Here is a 2593-nt window from a genome sequence, read left to right as displayed (position 1 = left end):
GAAAAATGCATTGAATAGCTCTAGGTGAAAATTTATGTCTATCATGATTAAGTGTTGATGCATATGCTAAACAACCAAACACCTTCAAATTACTAAAGTCAGGCAGTTTATTCATTAAAACTTCATATGGTGTCTTATCTTCAATAACTGGAGAAGGAACTCTATTAATAAGGTACACAGCATGAGAAACACAATCTGACCAAAAACATATAGGCAAAGAAGCTTGAAATTTTAAAGCCCTAGCAACATTTAGAATATGTTGATGTTTTCTCTCAACAACAGCATTTTGTTCAGGTGTATATATGCATGTTGTTTGATGAATAATTCCTTTTGACTGATAAAAATCTGGCATACAGAATTCTAATCCATCATCAGACCTAACACACTTAACCTTAGATTCAAATTGAGTATCAACATATGTAATAAAATTTTGTACAATAAGCCTTGCTTCTGATTTTAACTTTAATAAGAACAACCAAGTATACCTGCTTTTGTCATCCACTATGGTCAAAAAATATTTATGACCATACATAGAAACTACTCTAGATGGACCCCATATATCAATGTGTATAAGATCAAAACAAGCATTCACAATAGAAGTACTGAGATTAAAAGGTATCTTTTTCTGCTTAGCCATATGACAAATTCCACAATGATCATTAAGTGGTAGTTTAATAGAAGAATCAATTGACTGTAAACATTTCAGTCTTGAATTTGCCAAATGGCCTAATCTATAATGCCAAGTAAAATCACTACTAATAGACTTAGTACAAGATTTGTCAATACAAGAATTAACAAACTTATTTGCAGTAACAGTCTGTGAACAATCAAGCAAGCAATCAGATTTAGTAAGTTGATAGAGTCCTTGCACCTTTTTAGCTAATCCAATCGTCTTCCAGTTGATGTGATCCTCAATTATGCAAACATCTCTATGAAGAATTACACAATACTGATAATATGTTGTCAGCTTACTGGTTGATATTAGATTAAAAAAGAAATTAGGTACAAACAAAACATCATGCAATACAAAATCCTTACTAAAAACAACAGTTCCTATATGTGTTACCTTTATTTTTTGTGAGTTTGGTAATGTAACAAATATATCTTGCACAGATTTATAAGAACTAAAATTATCTAATGAACAAGTTATATGATCAGTAGCACCTGAATCTACTATCCAATTTCCATTTACTAAACTTTTAACTATTGAACAAGCAGAGAAATGCAAACCTGAGTCTTCTGTCATATTCTGCTTAGAAAAATTGGTAGATACTATGTTGACTTTTGGTGAAGATGAAGATGCATTTTGTTGCAGAAGATTCATTAAAAGTTTGTACTGATCTTGAGTAATAACAGTCTCATTATCTTTCATATCCCTTTTCTTTCCTGTTCATTTGTCTCAGCAGATCCATTATACACTTGCACATTATTTTCATAAGAAGCATTGTAATTCTGATCATTATAAGCCTGTAAGCCATAAATCTGCTCATTCTGGTTTCCAAACACAGCCTGATTACCAATTTGATCATTCTGACTTGTGCTACTATTTTGAATTCCAGAATCATAACAATCTTCTTGTGTATAATCAACCATATATTCCCCTACTTGATTAACAAAAGACTGAGGTCTCACTCTAGGCCTAAAACCTGGTGGATATCCATGTTTTTTAAAACAGATATCTATAGTATGTCCACTTGCACCACAAAAACTACACATAGGCTTATCATTTGCTGATGAATAAAACCTCTTTTGACCTGCTTGAGGACGAAAAACAGAATTCATAGGTGGCCTATTCCCATTGTAAAAAGGTCTAACTGGATTGTAGTTATTATAACCAACCATTCTTCTCTGAAAACCAGCATTTGTTTGTGCAGCAAAAACAGTAGGCTCTATGTTCTGTGCATTATTCATTCCTAATCCTAATTGTCTTTCCTGTTGTAAAATCTTAGAAAAAACCTTATTGATATTAGGCAAAGGTTCCATCATCAAGATTTGAGTCCTAGTAACTGCATAACTATCACTCAATCCCTTAAGGAATCTAATAACATGATCATTATCTTGGTGACTCTTAACTACTTTTAAAGCATCACAAGAACATTGAGGAACACACGAACAAACAGGTATAACTCTCAGATTCATAAACTCATCCCATAGAATTTTCAATTGAGTAAAATAATCTGTGACTGACAAATTATTTTGTTTAAAAGCATACATCTCCTCTTGTAAATCTGAAATCCTACATACATCACCTTGAGAAAACCTGTCATACAAATCTTTCCACACATCAAGCGCATTGTCCATCCATAGAACACTCTGTGCAATCGATGGAGATAAGGATCTCAAAATCCATGATAACGCCATTGTATTACACCTCTCCTAGATTGGATAAATCTGTTCTAATTTTGAAGGTACAGAAATAGTGCCATCGACAAATTTCAACTTGTTTTTAGAAAGAAGACACATTCTCATGGATCTGAACCATGAGCTATAATTTTGACCATTCATCAAAGGAGATACTAGAACTAAAGAAGGATTTTCGTTTGGATGTAAGTAATAAGGACTGGAAGTATCAGTTTCAACATTTACAAACGCC

At 32.7% G+C, this 2593-nt stretch overlaps 1 protein-coding gene across 1 annotated transcript; it reads right to left on the bottom strand.

Annotated features, from left to right (window-relative positions):
• Positions 1–1368: 1368 nt before the first annotated feature.
• On the bottom strand, positions 1369–2361 carry LOC126671875 (uncharacterized). Its single transcript, XM_050365691.2, has one exon. It carries the CDS (start codon positions 2359–2361, stop codon positions 1369–1371), a length of 993 nt encoding a protein of 330 aa, XP_050221648.1.
• Positions 2362–2593: the final 232 nt, after the last annotated feature.

This window comes from Mercurialis annua, linkage group LG3, assembly GCF_937616625.2.
Source record: "Mercurialis annua linkage group LG3, ddMerAnnu1.2, whole genome shotgun sequence".
Lineage (NCBI taxonomy): Eukaryota > Viridiplantae > Streptophyta > Magnoliopsida > Malpighiales > Euphorbiaceae > Mercurialis > Mercurialis annua.
This window is presented reverse-complemented; position numbering and strand designations above follow the sequence as displayed.